This window comes from Bombina bombina, chromosome 2, assembly GCF_027579735.1.
Source record: "Bombina bombina isolate aBomBom1 chromosome 2, aBomBom1.pri, whole genome shotgun sequence".
Taxonomy (NCBI): Eukaryota; Metazoa; Chordata; class Amphibia; order Anura; family Bombinatoridae; genus Bombina; species Bombina bombina.
In genome coordinates, this window is record NC_069500.1 from 1,228,013,543 (window position 1) to 1,228,032,827 (window position 19,285).

At 44.0% G+C, this 19,285-nt stretch overlaps 1 protein-coding gene across 2 annotated transcripts in view; it reads right to left on the reverse strand.

Moving 5' to 3' along the window:
• Positions 1-19,285, reverse strand: part of SLAIN2 (SLAIN motif family member 2) — a 236,970-nt gene that overhangs the window by 136,076 nt on the left and 81,609 nt on the right. For both annotated transcript variants that reach the window (XM_053703983.1, XM_053703984.1), the window contains exon 2: positions 8,172-8,320. In XM_053703983.1, the coding sequence (XP_053559958.1) occupies positions 8,172-8,320 (149 nt within the window). The remainder of the gene's footprint in view (positions 1-8,171; positions 8,321-19,285) is intronic.

A 19,285-nucleotide genomic window follows, 5' to 3' on the forward strand; every position in this document is an offset into this window, starting at 1 on the left:
ATTTTTTTTTAACTTTTTCACAATTTTAGGTTTCTCACTGAAATTATTTACAATCAGCTTGTGCAATCATGGCACAAATGGTTGTAAATGCTTCTCTGTGATCCCCTTTGTTCAGAAATAGCAGACATATTGCTTTGGCATTGCTTTTTGGTAATTAGAAGGCAGCTTAAAATCCGCTGCGCACCACACTTTTATTATACTCAGCAGTGAAGGGGTTAATTAGGTAGCTTGTAGGGATAATTTTAGCTTTAGTGTATAGATTACCCTCCAACCTGACAAATCCCAACCACTGATCCCCCCTAATCCCTCTCAAACAGCTCTCTTCCCTCCCCCACCCCACAATGGTCACCCCATCTTAAGTATTGGCAGAAAGTCTGCCAGTACTAAAATAAGGCTTTTTCTTTTTTTAAATTAAAATAATTTTCTGCAGTGTAGGATCCCCTCTTACCCTCCAAACAGCTATCTAACCCTCCCCCCTGTACCTATTTGTCACCATCAATCAGTATTATAACCAGATTCCCCCTCTATCTCCTCCCCACTCCCTCCTTGTCCCTCCCTGCTGCTCTCAGTGGTTTGTTTTTTTTGTAGCCTAACAGTCCCGCCTACCTCCAGCGATGGGACGCCACCCACCTCCCTCCTTAACCTCCCACCCACCGATGATCGGAACAACCGCTGGCCGATGCAGAGTGGCCCTCTCTGCATTGGCTACTCTGCCCGTCTATTTCTGCACTGCCCCACTCGTGAAATAGAGCAATCTCGCTAGTTTTAGCAAGATAACGGCAGAGAGAGGCCCAGGACAGCAGCGTTGTACAGAGTACGACACTGGTCCTTAATGTTGCAATGTAAAATATATTAGTTTGCAAGTAAAACCACATAATCATATATATATTTTATAATAAAACATTTATAAATCCCAGTTGGTATTGTCTGTTCCTCTGCCTCCCCTTCATTTCCTCTTTTGGCTGGGCTGTTTAGAGCAGTCCCACCCACTCTCTAGGCTTTCAAAGGGCTTTAAAGGGGTTGGACTTCAAGATTGTCAAATGACACACGTTGATTGGATGTTCACTGGAATTGTCAAAAAAAGTGGGTCGGTATAACATAGCAATTGAAGCATTACTATATGAACTAAATTTAACCCTTTCACAGATAGATTTAAAAAAAAAAATATATATATATACTTTATTAATAGCAAAGATTACATTTGATTAAAGTTTACCATCACTTTATGGTTGTATCCTTGTCTATCTGCTAGTGTATTTATCCCCTACCAGCTGTATCTCGTGACTGGGAGTCTAAACAGAGAGTTGGCTCGGGTGTCTTCTGATGTTCTGGAGCGCTGGAGGAGGGTGAGCTCCCATGACCGGAGGAGAGTCTGCCGGGGGACTCAGAGGATCCAGACTGCCTGATATGCACGTTTTACTACATTCATATAGTGCATCTGTCTTGTGCTGTCTGTCTACTGTATGAGGCGCCTTCTTTCATTTAGGTTTTGCAAAATCCAATGTGCCTGGATCTTTATAGTCCTCCAACTGACTATTCTCTAGCTTCAGAAGTAAACTAGGAACTTTATTTTATAATTATGTGCTTCATTTAAATCAGCAAAGAAGCAATATAGAGCAAGGAATTTTAAACAACTTTACAATTTACTTTTATTTTCTTTGTTTTGTTCTTTTGGTATCCTTTGAAAAGCAGGGAGGTAAGCTCAGGAGTATGCACGTCTGCAGCAATATATGGCAGCAGTTTTTGCAAGAACCAGATTCCTCCTCTATCTCCTCCCCACTCCCTCCTTGCCCCTCCCTGCTGCTCTCAGTGGGGGGGGGGGGTTTGTAGCCCAACAGTCCCGTCTACCTCCAGCGATGGGTCGCCACCCACCTCTCTCCTTACCCTCCCACCAACCGATGATGGGAACTTCCGCTGGCCGACGCAGCGCGGCCCTCTCTGCATTGGCAACTCTGCCCGTCTATTTCTGCACTGCACTCGTCTATACAGCAATATATGGCAGCAGTTTTTGCAAGAATGTTTTACATTTATAAACGCACTAGATGGTAGTGCTCCAGATGTGGACACTACCTATCTAGGTATCTCTTCAACAAAGCACATTTAATAAAAGAAGTAAACTGAAAACTTTTTTTAAAAAAATTGTATGACTCACAAAAGAAAAATTTTATGTTTCATATCCCAGATTTGCTGAAACCTTTATTTCCCTAAAGTTTACAACAGAAAGGTACCAGAGGTCTGAATTCCCTTCATAATTCAGGAAACAGGACAGTAATATAACAAATACGGTAGCTCTATAATAAAAACATAATTTATGCTTACCTGATAAATTTATTTCTCTTGTAGAGTATCCAGTCCATGGATCATCCATTACTTGTGGGATATTCTGCTTCCCAACAGGAAGTTGCAAGAGGATCACCCACAGCAGAGCTGCTATATAGCTCCTCCCCTCACTGCCATATCCAGTCATTCGACCGAAACAAGCCGAGAAAGGAGAAACCATAGGGTGCAGTGGTGACTGTAGTTTAATTAAAATTTAGACCTGCCTGAAAAGGACAGGGCGGGCCGTGGACTGGATACACTACAAGAGAAATAAATTTATCAGGTAAGCATAAATTATGTTTTCTCTTGTTAAGTGTATCCAGTCCACGGATCATCCATTACTTGTGGGATACCAATACCAAAGCTAAAGTACACGGATGATGGGAGGGACAAGGCAGGAACTTAAACGGAAGGAACCACTGCCTGTAGAACCTTTCTCCCAAAAACAGCCTCAGAAGAAGCAAAAGTATCAAATTTGTAAAATTTGGAAAAAGTATGAAGGGAAGACCAAGTTGCAGCCTTGCAAATCTGTTCAACAGAGGCCTCATTTTTAAAGGCCCAGGTGGAAGCCACAGCTCTAGTAGAATGAGCTGTAATCCTTTCAGGAGGCTAAACGGATTATACTCCGAAGCCAAAAAGAAAGAGAGGTTGCCGAGGCCTTCTGACCTCTCCTCTGTCCAGAGTAAACAACAAACAGGTTAGATGTTTGGCGAAAATCTTTAGTAGCCTGTAAGTAAAACTTCAAAGCACGGACTACGTCTAGATTATGCAAAAGACGTTCCTTCTTTGAAGAAGGATTAGGACATAATGATGGAACAACAATCTCTTGATTGATATTCTTGTTAGAAACCACCTTAGGTAAAAACCCAGGTTTTGTACGCAGAACAACTTTATCTGAATGAAAGATCAGATAAGGAGAATCACAATGTAAGGCAGATAACTCCGAGACTCTTCGAGCCGAGGAAATAGCCATTTCCATGAAAGAAATAGCCCTTTCCATGAAAGAAGTTTGATATCAATAGAATGAAGGGGTTCAAACGGAACCCCTTGAAGAACTTAAAGAACCAAGTTTAAGCTCCATGGAGGAGCAACAGGTTTAAACACAGGCTTAATTCTAACTAAAGCCTGACAAAATGCCTGAACGTCTGGAACTTCTGCCAGACGCTTGTGTAAAAGAATAGACAGAGCAGAAATCTGTCCCTTTAAAGAACTAGCTGATAATCCTTTGTCCAAACCCTCTTGGAGGAAGGACAATATCCTAGGAATCCTAACCCTACTCCATGAGTAATTCTTGGATTCACACCAATGAAGATATTTACGCCATATCTTGTGGTAGATTTTCCTGGTGACAGGCTTTCGTGCCTGTATTAAGGTATCAATTACTGACTCGGAAAAGCCACGCTTTGATAGGATCAAGCGTTCAATCTCCATGCAGTCAGTCTCAGAGCAAGTAGATTCGGATGATTGAAAGGACCTTGTATTAGAAGGTCTTGTCTCAGAGGCAGAGTCCATGGTGGAAAGGATGACATGTCCACTAGGTCTGCATACCAGGTCCTGCGTGGCCATGCAGGCGCTATCAATATCACTGATGCTCTTTCCTGTTTGATTTTGGCAATCAGACGAGGGAGCAGAGGAAACGGTGGAAACACATAAGCCAGGTTGAAGAACCAAGGCGCTGCTAGAGCATCTATCAGTGCCGCTTCTGGGTCCCTGGACCTGGATCCGTAACAAGGAAGCTTGGCGTTCTGGCGAGACGCCATGAAATCCAATTCTGGTTTGCCCCAACGGAGAACCAATTGAGCAAACACCTCCGGATGGAGTTCCCATTCCCCCCGGATGAAAAGTCTGACGACTTAGAAAATCCGCCTCCCAGTTCTCTACACCTGGGATATGGATCGCTGACAGGTGGCAAGAGTGAGTCTCTGCCCAGCGAATTATCTTGGAGACTTCTAACATCGCTAGGGAACTCCTGGTTCCCCCTTGATGGTTGATGTAAGCCACAGTCGTGATGTTGTCCGACTGAAATCTGATGAACCTCAGTGATGCTAGCTGAGGCCAAGCTAGAAGAGCATTGAATATTGCTCTTAACTGCAGAATATTTATTGGGAGGAGTTTCTCCTCCTGAGTCCATGAACCCTGAGCCTTCAGGGAGTTCCAGACTGCACCCCAACCTAGAAGGCTGGCATCTGTTGTTACAATTGTCCAATCTGGTCTGCGAAAGGTCATACCCTTGGACAGATGGGCCCGAGATAACCACCAGAGAAGAGAATCTCTGGTTTCCTGATCCAGATTTAGTAGAGGGGACAAATCTGTGTAATCCCCATTCCACTGACTGAGCATGCATAATTGCAGCGGTCTGAGATGCAGGCGCGCGAATGGCACTATGTCCATCGCCGCTACCATTAAGCCGATTACTTCCATGCACTGAAGCCACCGTGGGGCGCGGAATGGAGTGAAGAACACGGCAAGCATTTAGAAATTTAGAGTCCCTAGGAAGGAAACCCTCGTGAGAGGAGATAGAGAACTCTTTTCTTTGTTCACTTTCCACCCATGCGACCTCAGGAATGCCAGAACTATCTCTGTATGAGATTTGGCAATTTGAAAGCTTGACGCCTGTATCAGGATATCGTCCAGGTAAGGAGCCACCTCTATGCCTCGCGGTCTTAGGACCGCCAGAAGTGAGCCCAGAACCTTTGTAAAAATTCTTGGGGCTGTAGCCAACCCGAATGGAAGAGCTACAAATTGGTAATGCCTGTCTAGAAAGGCAAACCTCAGGAACTGATGACGATTCTTGTGAATCGGAATGTGAAGGTAGGCATCCTTTAAGTCCACTGTGGTTATGTACTGACCCTCTTGGATCATGGGTAAAATGGTTCGAATAGTTTCCATCTTGAATGACGGAACTCTGAGGAATTTATTTAGGATCTTTAAATCCAAAATTGGTCTGAAGGTTCCCTCTTTTTTGGGAACCACAAACAGATTTGAATAAAACCCCTGTCCTTGTTCCGTCTGCGCAGCTTAGGAATGCCTCTTTCTTTATCTGGTTTGCAGATAATCTTGAAAGGTGAAATCTCCCTTGTGGAGGAGAAGCTTTGAAGTCCAGAAGATATCGCTGAGATATGATCTCCAACGCCCAGGGATCCTGAACATCTCTTGCCCACGCCTGGGCGAAGAGAGAGAGTCTGCCCCCTACTAGATCCGTTGTCGGATAGGGGCCGCTCCTTCATGCTGTTTTAGAGGCAGCAGCAGGCTTTCTGGCCTGCTTGCCTTTGTTCCAGGACTGGTTAGGTTTCCAGGCCTGCTTGGATTGAGCAAAAGTTCCCTCTTGTTTTGAAGCGGAGGAAGTTGATGCTGCACCTGCCTTGAAAATTTCAAGGGCACGAAAATTAGACTGTTTGGCCTTTGATTTGGCCCTGTCCTGAGGAAGGGTATGACCCTTACCTCCAGTAATGTCAGCAATAATTTCTTTCAATCCAGGCCCGAATAAGGTCTGCCCCTTGAAAGGAATGTTGAGTAATTTAGACTTTGAAGTCACATCAGCTGACCAGGATTTGAGCCATAGCGCCCTACGCGCCTGGATGGCGAATCCGGAATTCTTAGCCGTTAGTTTAGTCAAATGAACAATGGCATCAGAAACAAATGAGTTAGCTAGCTTAAGAGTTCTAAGCTTGTCAACAATTTCAGTCAATGGAGCTGTATGGATGGCCTCTTCCAGGGCCTCAAACCAGAATGCCGCTGCAGCAGTGACAGGCGCAATGCATGCAAGGGGCTGTAAAATAAAACCTTGTTGAATAAACATTTTCTTAAGGTAACCCTCTAATTTTTTATCCATTGGATCTGAAAAAGCACAACTGTCCTCAATCGGGATAGTGGTACGCTTTACTAAAGTAGAAACTGCTCCCTCCACCTTAGGGACAGTCTGCCATAAGTCCCGTGTAGTGGCATCTATTGGAAACATTTTTCTAAATATAGGAGGTGGGGAAAAGGGCACACCGGGCCTATCCCACTCCTTACTAATAATTTCTGTAAGCCTTTTAGGTATTGGAAAAACATCAGTACTCACCGGCACTGCATAGTATTTATCCAGCCTACACAATTTCTCTGGCACTGCAATTGTGTCACAGTCATTCAGAGCAGCTAATACCTCCCCAAGCAATACACGGAGGTTCTCAAGCTTAAATTTAAAATTAGAAATCTCTGAATCAGGTCTCCCCGATTCAGAGACGTCACCCACAGCCTGAAGCTCTCCGTCCTCAGGTTCTGCATATTGTGACGCAGTATCAGACATTGCTCTTACAGCATCTACGCGCTCTGTATCTCGTCTAACCCCAGAGCTATCGCGCTTGCCTCTCAATTCAGGCAATCTGGATAATACCTCTGACAGGGTATTATTCATGATTGCAGCCATGTCCTGCAAAGTAATCGCTATGGGCGTCCCTGATGTACTTGGCACCATATTAGCGTGCGTTCCTTGAGTGGGAGGCGAAGGGTCCGACACGTGGGGAGAGTTTGTCGGCATAACTTCCCCCTCGACAGACCCCTCTGGTGACAATTCTTTTATAGATAAAGACTGATCTTTACTGTTTAAGGTGAAATCAATACATTTAGTACACATTCTCCTATGGGGCTCCACCATGGATTTTAAACATAATGAACAAGTATCCTCTGTTTCAGACATGTTTGTACAGACTAGCAATGAGACTAGCAAGCTTGGAAAACACTTTAAAGCAAGTTAACAAGCAATATAAAAAACGTTACTGTGCCTTTAAGAGAAACAAATTTTGACAAAATTTGAAATAACAGTGAAAAAAAGGCAGTTACACTAACAAATTTTTTACAGTGTATGTAACAAGTCAGCAGAGCATTGCACCCACTTGCAAATGGATGATTAACCCCTTAATAACAAAAACAGAATAATAAATGACAAAAACTTTTTTTAAACAGTCACAACAACTGCCACAGTCTACTGTGATTGTTACCCTCCTCAAACACCACTTTGAAACCTTTTGAGCCCTTCAGAGATGTCCTGTATCATGTAGAGGGAAGCTGAATGTCTCTGTCAGTATTTTTAGCTGCACAGAAAAGCACTAAAATAGGCCCTTCCCACTCATATTGCAACAGTGGAAAGCCTGTTTCTAGGCAAAAATCAAACCAGCCATGTGGAAAAAAACTAGGTCCCAATAAGTTTTGTCACCAAACATATAAAAACGATTAACATGCCAGCAAACGTTTTATATTACACTTTTATAAGAGTATGTATCTCTGTTAATAAGCCTGATACCAGTCACTATCACTGCATTTAAGGCTTAACTTACATTAATCCGGTATCAGCAGCATTTTTCTAGCAAATTCCATCCCTAGAAATATATTAACTGCACATACCTTATTGCAGGAAAACCTGCACGCCATTCCCTCTCTGAAGTTACCTCACTCCTTAGAATATGTGAGAACAGCCATGGATCTTAGTTACTTCTGCTAAGATCATAGATAATGCAGGGAGATTCTTCTTCTAAATACTGCCTGAGATAAACAGTACACTCCGGTACCATTTAAAAATAAACTTTTGATTGAAGTTAAAAAACTAACTATAATACACCACTCTCCTCTTACTACATCCATCTTTGTTGAGAGTTGCAAGAGAATGACTGGATATGGCAGTGAGGGGAGGAGCTATATAGCAGCTCTGCTGTGGGTGATCCTCTTGCAACTCCCTGTTGGGAAGGAGAATATCCCACAAGTAATGGATGATGCGTGGACTGGATACACTTAACAAGAGAAAATAAGGTTTCCTATGGTGTATAGCTCATTTGTAAGCTTTGTCCATGTAACACATTTAGTCATACGGTACATACCTGACATAGTCTGTTCAAGCCTATGATTGATTGACTTTTTTGCAGATTCCAGATCAGGACTTGGACTGTCAAAAACCTGTCGACACCAGACCAATGGACTTAAGGACTTTTGCGAAGGAGTTAATTTTTTCTTTGGCGACGTATACAACCTGAAAATAAAAAGATATGTGATGCATTAAACAGACATTGTAGGCATTTTTATAGGCTCTAATTCAGATATTAAGAGCTGTTTAGGAAAGATCTGCATTCAAAATTAAGGTTTTAAAGGCAAGTGTGATTTTTATTAGCCCAATTTGCAGTGTTTTGTTAATGGGAAGCAGTCCAGGGACACATCCTACTACCCCCCCTCTTCCTTGTCTCCTCTATTGGGGCCAATCGGCGGCCATATGCAAATAGCTTTGTACTCTATATCCAATCAATATGCACCACGCAACCTCTGGGCTCTTTTCCATACTTTCGGTATGAGGAAAAACAAAATGTATGCTTACTTGATAAATTTCTTTCTTTCCGGGCATAGAGAGTCCACGACTTAATTCCAATTACTACTGGGATATTAAACTCCTGGCCAGCAGAGTACCACTCCAGAAAAGCTGTTGCGTGTAACTTCCCTTATCCATAATCCCCAGTCACAAAGGAAAATGGAAAAAACAGAATTTATGTTTACCTGATAAATTACTTTCTCCAACGGTGTGTCCGGTCCACGGCGTCATCCTTACTTGTGGGATATTCTCTTCCCCAACAGGAAATGGCAAAGAGCCCAGCAAAGCTGGTCACATGATCCCTCCTAGGCTCCGCCTACCCCAGTCATTCGACCGACGTTAAGGAGGAATATTTGCATAGGAGAAACCATATGGTACCGTGGTGACTGTAGTTAAAGAAAATAAATTATCAGACCTGATTAAAAAAACCAGGGCGGGCCGTGGACCGGACACACCGTTGGAGAAAGTAATTTATCAGGTAAACATAAATTCTGTTTTCTCCAACATAGGTGTGTCCGGTCCACGGCGTCATCCTTACTTGTGGGAACCAATACCAAAGCTTTAGGACACGGATGAAGGGAGGGAGCAAATCAGGTCACCTAAATGGAAGGCACCACGGCTTGCAAAACCTTTCTCCCAAAAATAGCCTCAGAAGAAGCAAAAGTATCAAACTTGTAAAATTTGGTAAAAGTGTGCAGTGAAGACCAAGTCGCTGCCCTACATATCTGATCAACAGAAGCCTCGTTCTTGAAGGCCCATGTGGAAGCCACAGCCCTAGTGGAATGAGCTGTGATTCTTTCGGGAGGCTGCCGTCCGGCAGTCTCGTAAGCCAATCTGATGATGCTTTTAATCCAAAAAGAGAGAGAGGTAGAAGTTGCTTTTTGACCTCTCCTTTTACCGGAATAAACAACAAACAAGGAAGATGTTTGTCTAAAATCCTTTGTAGCTTCTAAATAGAATTTTAGAGCGCGAACAACATCCAAATTGTGCAACAAACGTTCCTTCTTTGAAACTGGTTTCAGACACAGAGAAGGTACGATAATCTCCTGGTTAATGTTTTTGTTAGAAACAACTTTTGGAAGAGAACGTTCCCTCTTTTTTGGGAACTATGAACAGATTGGAGTAGAACCCCATCCCTTGTTCTCTTAATGGAACAGGATGAATCACTCCCATTTTTAACAGGTCTTCTACACAATGTAAGAATGCCTGTCTTTTTATGTGGTCTGAAGACAACTGAGACCTGTGGAACCTCCCCCTTGGGGGAAGCCCCTTGAATTCCAGAAGATAACCTTGGGAGACTATTTCTAGCGCCCAAGGATCCAGAACATCTCTTGCCCAAGCCTGAGCGAAGAGAGAGAGTCTGCCCCCCACCAGATCCGGTCCCGGATCGGGGGCCAACATTTCATGCTGTCTTGGTAGCAGTGGCAGGTTTCTTGGCCTGCTTTCCCTTGTTCCAGCCTTGCATTGGTCTCCAAGCTGGCTTGGCTTGAGAAGTATTACCCTCTTGCTTAGAGGACGTAGCACTTTGGGCTGGTCCGTTTCTACGAAAGGGACGAAAATTAGGTTTATTTTTTGCCTTGAAAGGCCGATCCTGAGGAAGGGCGTGGCCCTTACCCCCAGTGATATCAGAGATAATCTCTTTCAAGTCAGGGCCAAACAGCGTTTTCCCCTTGAAAGGAATGTTAAGTAGCTTGTTCTTGGAAGACGCATCAGCCGACCAAGATTTCAACCAAAGCGCTCTGCGCGCCACAATAGCAAACCCAGAATTCTTAGCCGCTAACCTAGCCAATTGCAAAGTGGCGTCTAGGGTAAAAGAATTAGTCAATTTGAGAGCATTGATTCTGTCCATAATCTCCTCATAAGGAGGAGAATCACTATCGACCGCCTTTATCAGCTCATCGAACCAGAAACATGCGGCTGTAGCGACAGGGACAACGCATGAAATTGGTTGTAGAAGGTAACCCTGCTGAACAAACATCTTTTTAAGCAAACCTTCTAATTTTTTATCCATAGGATCTTTGAAAGCACAACTATCCTCTATGGGTATAGTGGTGCGTTTGTTTAAAGTGGAAACCGCTCCCTCGACCTTGGGGACTGTCTGCCATAAGTCCTTTCTGGGGTCGACCATAGGAAACAATTTTTTAAATATGGGGGGAGGGACGAAAGGAATACCGGGCCTTTCCCATTCCTTATTAACAATGTCCGCCACCCGCTTGGGTATAGGAAAAGCTTCTGGGAGCCCCGGCACCTCTAGGAACTTGTCCATTTTACATAGTTTCTCTGGGATGACCAACTTGTCACAATCATCCAGAGTGGATAATACCTCCTTAAGCAGAATGCGGAGATGTTCCAACTTAAATTTAAATGTAATCACATCAGGTTCAGCATGTTGAGAAATGTTCCCTGAATCAGTAATTTCTCCCTCAGACAAAACCTCCCTGGCCCCATCAGACTGGGTTAGGGGCCCTTCAGAAACATTATTATCAGCGTCGTCATGCTCTTCAGTATCTAAAACAGAGCAGTCGCGCTTACGCTGATAAGTGTTCATTTTGGCTAAAATGTTTTTGACAGAATTATCCATTACAGCCATTAATTGTTGCATAGTAAGGAGTATTGGCGCGCTAGATGTACTAGGGGCCTCCTGAGTGGGCAAGACTCGTGTAGACGAAGGAGGGAATGATGCAGTACCATGCTTACTCCCCTCACTTGAGGAATCATCTTGGGCATCATTGTCACATAAATCACATTTATTTAAATGAATAGGAATTCTGGCTTCCCCACATTCAGAACACAGTCTATCTGGTAGTTCAGACATGTTAAACAGGCATAAACTTGATAACAAGTACAAAAAACGTTTTAAAATAAAACCGTTACTGTCACTTTAAATTTTAAACTGAACACACTTTATTACTGCAATTGCGAAAAAACATGAAGGAATAGTTCAAAATTCACCAAATTTTCACCACAGTGTCTTAAAGCCTTAAAAGTATTGCACACCAAATTTGGAAGCTTTAACCCTTAAAATAATAACTTTAACCCCTTTACAGTCCCTGGTATCTGCTTTGCTGAGACCCAACCAAGCCCAAAGGGGAATACGATACCAAATGACGCCTTCAGAAAGTCTTTTCTAAGTATCAGAGCTCCTCTCACATGCGACTGCATGCCATGCCTCTCAAAAACAAGTGCGCAACACCGGCGCGAAAATGAGGCTCTGCCTATGCTTTGGGAAAGCCCCTAAAGAATAAGGTGTCTAAAACAGTGCCTGCCGATATTATTATATCCAAATACCCAAATAAAATGATTCCTCAAGGCTAAATATGTGTTAATAATGAATCGATTTAGCCCAGAAAAAGTCTACAGTCTTAATAAGCCCTTGTGAAGCCCTTATTTACGATCTTAATAAACATGGCTTACCGGATCCCATAGGGAAAATGACAGCTTCCAGCATTACATCGTCTTGTTAGAATGTGTCATACCTCAAGCAGCAAGAGACTGCTCACTGTTCCCCCAACTGAAGTTAATTGCTCTCAACAGTCCTGTGTGGAACAGCCATGGATTTTAGTGACGGTTGCTAAAATCATTTTCCTCATACAAACAGAAATCTTCATCTCTTTTCTGTTTCTGAGTAAATAGTACATACCAGCACTATTTCAAAATAACAAACTCTTGATTGAATAATAAAAACTACAGTTAAACACTAAAAAACTCTAAGCCATCTCCGTGGAGATGTTGCCTGTACAACGGCAAAGAGAATGACTGGGGTAGGCGGAGCCTAGGAGGGATCATGTGACCAGCTTTGCTGGGCTCTTTGCCATTTCCTGTTGGGGAAGAGAATATCCCACAAGTAAGGATGACGCCGTGGACCGGACACACCTATGTTGGAGAAAAGAAGAAACACAAGGGTATAAAAGGTGCCTGAGGTTTACTCAAAAAAACTGACAAATTAAATTAAAAAGAGGGCAGGGTCGAGGACACAGAAAGAAAAGGGGGGGGAGAACAAGGCAGGCAGGCCTAAACAGAAGGCACCACCGCATAAAAACCTTTCTCCCAAAAGAGGCCTCAGCCGAGACAAAAGAATTACGGCTTATTCCTAGTGGAATGTGCCGTAATTCTCTCAGGAGGCTGTTGTCTTGCTGTCTCATAAGCTAAACGGATAACACTTCTTAACCAGAGGGAAAGGGTAGTAGAAGTGGCCTTCTGACCTTTAAGCTTGCCAGAGAAAACCACAAACAGGGCAGAACACTGTTGAAATCTTTAGTTGCTTGGAGGTAAAATTTTAGAGCACAATTTCCTGATTAATGTTTCGATCCGATACAACCTTAGGGAGAAAACCCAACTTAGCACTAAGAACGCCTTATCTGCATGAAAAATAAGGTACAGGGAAATCACACTGCAGAGCCGAAAGCTCAGACACTCTGCGAGCAAAAGAAATAGCAAGAAACAAAACCTTCCAAGATAACAATTAAATATCAAAAGAATGCAATGGCTCAAACGGAGCCGGCTGCAAAACTTTAAGCACAAGGTTAAGACTCCAAGGAGGAGCAACTGGTTTAAACACAGGCCTGATTCTGACCAGGGCCTGAACAAAAGCTTGAACATCTGGCAAATCAGCCAGGCGACTGTGCAAAAGAATAGACAGTGCAGATATCTGACCCTTCAGAGTACTCACTGACAACCCTTTCTCCAGACCATCCTGAAGAAAAGGATAAAATATGGGAAGTCCTCACCCGGCTCCAGGAGAAACCCTTAGATTCACACCAATAAAAGGTATTTACGCCATACCTTATAGTAAATCCTGCGAGTAACAGGTTTATGAGCCTGAAGCATGGTATCAATGACCGCCTCAGAAAAAAACATTTTAGACAAAACTAGGTGTTCAATCTCCAAGCTGTCAGCTTCACAGAATCCAAATTTGGATGGAGGAATGGACTTTGAAGTAGAAGGTCCTTCCTCAGAGTAACCTCCAAGGCGGAAGAGATGACATTGTCACCAGATCCGCGAGTCAGATCCTGCAAGGCCATGCAGGAGCTATTAGAATTACAGATGCTCTATCCTGTTTGATACGAGCAATAACTCGTGGAAGGAGAGCAAACAGAGGAAACATATGCCAGAGAGACGATCCAAGGAACCGCTAGAGCGTCTATCAGAGTGGCCTGAGGATCTTTTGACCTTGAACCGTACTTCGGAGGCTTGGCGTTTTGACGAGACGCCATCAGATCGAACTCCGGAACCCCCCACCTGAGGGCTATCTCTGAAAACACTTCAGGATGGAGAGCCAACTCACCGGGATGAAATGTCTGTCTGCTCAGAAAATCCACCTCCCAGTTGTCCACTCCTGGAATGTGGATGGCAGATAGGAGACAATCGTGAGCTTCCGCCCACTGCAAAATGCAAGTCACCTCCTTCACGGCCAAGGAACTCAAGAGTTCCTTCCTGGTGATTGATGTAAGCCACTGAGGTGATGTTGTCCGATTAGAATCTGATAAACCGGACTAAAGATAATTGAGGCCAAGCTGTCAAGGCATTGAAGATTGCTCTCAACTCCAAGATGTTTATGGGAAGAGAAGACTCCTCCCGAGTCCACAGGCCCTGAGCTTTTAGAGAGCCCCAAACTTCTCCCCAGCCTAACAGGCTGGTGTCTGTAGTCACAATAACCCAGGAAGGTCTCAGGAAGCAAGTGCCCCAAGACAGATGTTCCTGTTAAATCCACCACGAGAGAGTCTCTTGTTAGAGGATCCAGATCTATCCTCTACAATAAAGCTGAATGGTCTCTGTTCCATTGACTGAGCTTGCATAGTTGCAGAGGTCTCAGATGGAACCGAGCAAAAGGAATGATGTCCATGGAGGCAACCATCAGACCAATCACCTTCATGCATTGAGCCACTGATGGACGAATAGCAAACTGGAGAGAAAGGCACGAAGCAAGAAGTTTGGATTTTTTGACATCTGTCAGAAAAATTGTCATGGACAGGGAATCTATGATTGTCCCTAAGAAACACACCCTTGTAGCTGGAACAAGGGAACTCTTTTCCAGATTCACTTCCCATCTGTGGGAATGTAGAAAAGACAACAACTCTGTATGAGATTTTGCTAGTTGAAAAAAGGACGCCTGAACCAAAATGTTGTCTAGGTAAGGCGCCACCGTAATTCCCTGAGATCTGACCACCACCAAAAGGGCCCCCAGAACGTTTGAGAATATTCTGGGAGCCGTGGCAAGACCAAACGGAAGTGCAACAAACTGGAAATGCTTTTCCAAAAAGGCAAACCTCAGAAACTGGTGGTGATCCCTGTGAATGGGAACATGAAGATACGTGTTCTTTAGGTCTATGGTTGTCATGAACTGACCTTCCTGAATCAATGGAAGAATGGAACGAACAGTTTCCATCTTGAAGGCGGAACTCTGAGGAATTTGTTGAGACACTTTATGTCTAGGATGGGACGGAAAGTTCCCTCTTTTGGGAACTACAAAGAGATTTGAATAGAATCCTTGACCCTGTTCCTCTACAGGAACTGGAACAATTACTACCAGGGAGGATAGGTCCTCTACGCAGTTTAAGAAGGCCTCCCTCTTTACCTAGTTTGTGGATAGTCTTGAAAGGAGAAATCTGCCCCTTGGAGGGCAAGACTTAAATCCTATTCTGTAACCCTGAGAAACTATGTCCACAGCCCATGGATTTGGGACATCGCGTATCCAAGCTTTCTAAAAGAGAAAGCCTGCCCCCCACTTGATCCAAAATTGGATCGGGGGCAGACCCTTCATGCCGATTTAGAATCAGTGGAAGGCTTCTTGTTTTGCTTCTCCTTATGCCATGGCTGACTGAACCTCCATGAGGTTTTGGAATGCTCTGGTTTGGAAGAAGGAGGAGGAGGAAGACTTCGGTCCTTTAAATTACGAAGGCAGCGAAAATTAGAACTCTGGCGACCCTTAGGTTTATTCTTCTTGTCCTGAGGTAGGAAAGAACCCTTTCAACCCGTAATCTCGGAAATTATTTCTGCCAGACCAGGACCAAATAAAGTTTTACCTTTATAAAGCAAAGACAAAAGCTTGGCCTTTGAAGTTACATCAGCCGACCAAGATTTTAACCACAGAGCTCAGCGAGCTAGAACAGTGAAGCTAGACATCTTAGCTCCCAGTCTAATTACCTGCATGTTAGCATTGCAGATAAAGGTATTGGTATGTTTAAGAGCCTTGATCCTATCTTGGATCTCCTCTATTGTAGTCTCTTCTGATATCAGCTCAGACAAGGCATCGCACCAATAAGATGGTGCTCCTGCAACCATAGAAATACTTGCAGCAGGTTGCCACTGTAATCCCTGATGGATGTACATATTTTTTAAGTGAGTCTCTAGCTTCTTATCCATGGTATCCTTAAAAGAAAAACATAATTTATGCTTACCTGATAAATGTATTTCTCTTGTAGTGTGTTCAGTCCACGGGTCATCCATTACTTATGGGATATATTCTCCTTCCCAACAGGAAGTTGCAAGAGGATCACCCAAGCAGAGCTGCTATATAGCTCCTCCCCTCACATGTCATATCCAGTCATTCGACCGAAACAAGACGAGAAAGGAGAAACTATAGGGTGCAGTGGTGACTGGAGTTTCAATTAAAATTTAGAACTGCCTCAAAAAGACAGGGCGGGCCGTGGACTGAACACACTACAAGAGAAATAAATTTATCAGGTAAGCATAAATTATGTTTTCTCTTGTTAAGTGTGTTCAGTCCACGGGTCATCCATTACTTATGGGATACCAATACCAAAGCTAAAGTACACGGATGATGGGAGGGACAAGGCAGGAACATTAAACAGAAGGAACCACTGCCTGTAGAACCTTTCTCCCAAAAACAGCCTCCGAAGAAGCAAAAGTGTCAAATTTGTAAAATTTTGAAAAGGTATGAAGTGAAGACCAAGTCGCAGCCTTGCAAATCTGTTCAACAGAGGCCTCATTCTTAAAGGCCCAGGTGGAAGCCACAGCTCTAGTGGAATGAGCTGTAATTCTTTCAGGGGGCTGCTGTCCAGCAGTCACATAGGCTAAACGAATTATGCTACGAAGCCAAAAAGAGAGAGAGGTGGCCGAAGCCTTTTGACCTCTCCTCTGTCCAGAATAAACGACAAACAGAGAAAAAGTTTGTCGAAAATTTTTTGTTGCCTGTAAGTAGAACTTCAGGGCACGGACTACATCCAGATTATGTAAAAGACGTTCCTTCTTCGAAGAAGGATTAGGACATAATGATGGAACAACAATCTCTTGATTGATATTCCTGTTAGAAACCACCTTAGGTAAAAACCCAGGTTTAGTACGCAGAACTACCTTGTCTGAATGAAAAATCAGATAAGGAGAATCACAATGTAAGGCAGATAACTCAAGAGACTCTTCGAGCCGAGGAAATAGCCATCAAAAACAGAACTTTCCAAGATAACAGCTTAATATCAATGGAATGAAGGGGTACAAACGGAACACCTTGAAGAACTTTAAGAACTAAGTTTAAACTCCACGGTGGAGCAACAGTCTTAAACACAGGCTTAATCCTAGCCAAAGCCTGACAAAAAGCCTGAACGTCTGTAACTTCTGCCAGACGTTTGTGTAAAAGAATAGACAGAGCAGAAATCTGTCCCTTTAACGAACTAGCAGATAAACCCTTTTCTAAACCCTCTTGTAGAAAAGACAATATCCTAGGAATCCTGACCTTACTCCATGAGTAACTCTTGGATTCACACCAGTATAAATATTTACGCCAAATCTTATGGTAAATCTTTCTGGTAACAGGTTTCCGAGCCTGTATTAATGTATCAATAACCGACTCCGAGAAACCACGCTTTGATAGAATCAAGCGTTCAATCTCCATGCAGTCAGCCTCAGAGAAATTAGGCTTGGATGGTTGAAAGGACCCTGAATTAGAAGGTCCTGCCTCAGAGGCAGAGACCACGGTGGACAGGACGACGTGTCCACTAGGTCTGCATACCAGGTCCTGCGTGGCCACGCAGGCGCTATCAAAATCACCTGCGTGATCTCCTGTTTGATCCTGGCAATCAATCGAGGCAGCAACGGAAACGGAGGAAACACATAAGCCATCTTGAAACCCCAAGGAGCTGCTAGAGCATCTATCAGCACCGCTCCCGGGTCCCTGGACCTGGATCCGTAACAAGGAAGCTTGGCGTTCTGGCGAGACGCCATGAGATCCAGTTCTGGTTTGCCCCAACGATGAATCAGTTGAGCAAAGACCTCCGGATGAAGTTCCCACTCCCCCGGATGAAAAGTCTGGCGACTTAGAAAGTCCGCCTCCCAGTTCTCCACGCCTGGGATGTGGATCGCTGACAGGTGGCAAGAGTGAGACTCTGCCCAGCGAATTATCTTTGAGACTTCTAACATCGCTAGGGAACTCCTGGTTCCCCCTTGATGGTTGATGTAAGCCACAGTCGTGATGTTGTCCGACTGAAATCTGATGAACCTCAGTGTTGCTAACTGAGGCCAAGCTAGAAGAGCATTGAATATTGCTCTTAATTCCAGAATATTTATTGGGAGGAGTTTCTCCTCCTGAGTCCACGATCCCTGAGCCTTCAGGGAGTTCCAGACTGCGCCCCAGTCTAGTAGGCTGGCATCTGTTGTTACAATCGTCCAATCTGGCCTGCGAAAAGTCATTCCTTTGGACAGATGAACCCGCGACAACCACCAGAGAAGCGAATCTCTGGCTTCCTGGTCCAGATTCAGTAGAGGGGACAGATCTGAATAATCCCCATTCCACTGACTTAGCATGCATAATTGCAGCGGTCTGAGATGCAGGCGCGCAAATGGCACTATGTCCATTGCCGCGACCATTAAGCCGATTACTTCCATGCACTGAGCTACCGATGGCCTTGGAATGGAATGAAGGACACGGCAAGCATTTAGAATCTTTGATAACCTGGACTCCGTCAGGTAAATCTTCATCTCTACAGAATCTATCAGAGTCCCTAGAAAAGGAACCCTTGTGAGTGGTAACAGAGAACTCTTTTCCACGTTCACTTTCCACCCATGCGACCTCAGAAATGCAAGAACTATCTCTGTATAAGACTTTGCATTTTGAGAACTCGACGCTTGTATCAGAATGTCGTCTAGGTACGGAGCCACCTCTATGCCTCGCGGTCTTAGTACCGCCAGAAGTGAGCCCAGAACCTTTGTAAAAATTCTCGGGGCCGTAGCTAACCTGAAGGGAAGAGCTACAAACTGGAAATGCCTGTCTAGAAAGGCAAACCTTAGGTACCGATAATGATCTTTGTGAATCGGTATGTGAAGGTAGGCATCCTTTAAGTCCACTGTGGTCATATACTGACCCTCTTGGATCATGGGTAGGATGGTTCGAATAGTTTCCATTTTGAACGATGGAACCCTTAGGAACTTGTTTAGGATCTTTAGGTCCAAGATTGGTCTGAAGGTTCCCTCTTTTTTGGGAACCACAAACAGGTTTGAGTAAAACCCTTGCCCTTGTTCCGTTCGCGGAACTGGGTGGATCACTCCCATTACTAAGAGGTCTTGTACACATTGTAGAAATGCCTCTTTCTTTATTAGGTTTGTTGATAACCTTGACAGATGAAATCTCCCCCGTGGAGGAGAAGCTTTGAAGTCCAGAAGGTATCCCTGAGATATGATCTCCAA